This window comes from Chelonia mydas, chromosome 13 (genome assembly GCF_015237465.2).
Source record: "Chelonia mydas isolate rCheMyd1 chromosome 13, rCheMyd1.pri.v2, whole genome shotgun sequence".
In the NCBI taxonomy this organism is placed as follows: Eukaryota; Metazoa; Chordata; order Testudines; family Cheloniidae; genus Chelonia; species Chelonia mydas.
The window spans coordinates 34114537-34116796 of record NC_051253.2 but is presented as its reverse complement, the minus strand read 5'-3'; the positions used below and the strand labels follow the sequence as shown (position 1 = coordinate 34116796).

At 59.5% G+C, this 2260-nt stretch overlaps 1 protein-coding gene across 1 annotated transcript; it reads left to right on the top strand.

Annotated features, from left to right (window-relative positions):
• Nucleotides 1-964: 964 nt before the first annotated feature.
• Nucleotides 965-1414, top strand: LOC102937668 (ribonuclease). Its single transcript, XM_027829733.3, has one exon. It carries the CDS (start codon nucleotides 980-982, stop codon nucleotides 1412-1414), a length of 435 nt encoding a protein of 144 aa, XP_027685534.2. The 5' UTR covers nucleotides 965-979.
• Nucleotides 1415-2260: the final 846 nt, after the last annotated feature.

Genomic DNA, 2260 nt, shown 5'->3' with positions numbered 1-2260 from the left:
TGGGGCTCAGTACAAAACTGTAGGGTGGGTAAGGAACAGGCTGAAGGGGAGATGACAAGGGCTGTTCTGAAAGGGGAAAGATTAGGTTGGAGGAGCTCCTCAAGGATTGGCCTTGGGACCAATCTTAGTTAATATTTTCATTGGCACAAAAAGCAGGGGTGTGCTACTGAAATTGGCTGATGACACAAAGTCAGCGAAGAGGAGACTGGAATATCCTAATGGAAGACCTGGATGACCTGGAGGAATGGAGTGACGGAAAGGGGATGAAGTTCAATGGTACAAAGTGCACGGTCATGCACGTAGGGACTAACAAGAATTTCTGCCATAAGCCGGGGGCTCATCATTTGGAAATGAGAGAGGAGGAGAAAGACCCGGGTGCATAGGTTGATCACAACAGGACTATGAGCCACCAGTGTGATGCAGCTGCGAGCAAGGCAAACGCAATCCCAGGATGTATCCGGTGAGGCATTTCCAGGAAAGGTAGGGAAGTATTAATGCCATTGTACACGACACCAGTGAGACCTCGTCTGGAATCCCACTGACAATTCTGGTCACCCTTGTTCAAGAGAGAAGACTTCAGACTGGAGCAAGAGCAGGGCTGCTAGGATGCTCAGCAGAGCAGAGGGCCAATCTTCTGAGAGGAAACTAGAATACATTGGGGGCGGGGGGTGGAGAATACCAGGCAGGGAGAGGAGCTATTGCAACTAAAGGACAATGCTGGCACGAGAGCAAATGGGTAGAAACTGGCCATGAAGCACCATCGGCTGGAAATGAGACGGGTTCTAAGCAGCAGGGGAGGGGGTTAAGGGACAGCCCGGGGACGAATGATCTAACTGGTTTGGAGATGGCACTTGATCCATTACAATGAGGATGGTACAGTGGGTAGCCTGCGACAGAGACCCCGGCTATCCTTTCGAGTCCCACCTTCCTATGTCCCCCTCCCTCTCCTCTGCAGGTAGACGCCGGGCCAGGTGCAGCGATGGCTGTGAAGGGACCCCACCCAATGCTGCTGCTGGCCCTGGTGCTGCTGGCTGGCTGGTTGGCCCAGCTCGGCCAAGGAGCCAGCTACCCGCAGTTCCTGAGGCAGCACGTTGACAACCCCAAGACCAGGGCTCGGGATGACCGGACCTACTGCAACATGATGATGCGGCGCCGGGGCATGGCCAGCCCCTGCAAACGCACCAACACCTTCGTCCATGCCCCCGCCAGACAGCTCCAGGACATCTGCGGCCGGGCGGGCCGGCGCGCCGGCCGCAACCTGCACAACAGCAACAACCGGTATCGCATCACCACCTGCCGGCTGGCTAGGGGGTCAACCCGCCCGCCCTGCAGCTACCGAGGGGGCAGCAGCACCCGTCGGATCCGTGTGGCGTGTGTCAGGAGGCTGCCCGTGCACTACAACAGGACCCTCTAGAGCAGGGTGGCCAGGCCTGGGGCGGGAGCCAGGGAGTCCTGCTGCTTTCACTCCCCACGAACACTTCCATGGCTGGGGCTCCCCGGCTATGTCCCTGCCCCCTCCTGGATCCGCCCTCAGCACGAGGCACCCGGCACGAGATCCAGGAACCTGGGGGGGGGGGGGGAGGGGGCGGGGCTCAAGCCAAGCATCCGAGTCGACGGTGAGGACCCCGACAGCAGAGTGACCTACCATGGCGAGCACTCAGCTAGCACGGCTTCCACTGAGTCCCCAGCGCAAAAAAACCAACCTCCTGGATGTCCAGGATCAATTGTGATCCCCATTGATCCTTCTGCAGCTACTCAGAGTAATCACCGCACCCTCTGCCGCCCCTAGTGCCCATGATACAGTATAGCCGCCCCTTCCCCACCCCCACCCTCTGCCGCCCCTAGTGCCCATGATACAGTATAGCCGCCCCTTCCCCGCCCCGACCCTCTGCTGCCCCTAGTGCCCATGATACAGTATAGCCGCCCCTTCCCCACCCCCACCCTCTGCCGCCCCTAGTGCCCATGATACAGTACAGCCGCCCCTTCCCCACCCCCACCCTCTGCTGCCCCTAGTGCCCATGATACAGTCTAGCCACCCCTTCCCCACCCCCGCCCTCTGCTACCCCTACTGCCCATGATACAGTATAGCCGCCCCTTCCCCACCCCTGCCCTCTGCTGCCCCTAGTGCCCATTATACAGTATAGCCGCCCCTTCCCACCCCCGCCCTCTGCTGTCCCCTAGTGCCCATTATACAGTATAGCCGCCCCTTCCCACCCCTGCCCTCTGCTGCCCCTAGTGCCCATTATACAGTGTAGCCACC

Bases quoted from the DNA above. Each gene is read 5' to 3' on its own strand.
- LOC102937668 (XM_027829733.3), top strand. From the start codon at position 980: ATGGCTGTGAAGGGACCCCACCCAATGCTGCTGCTGGCCCTGGTGCTG.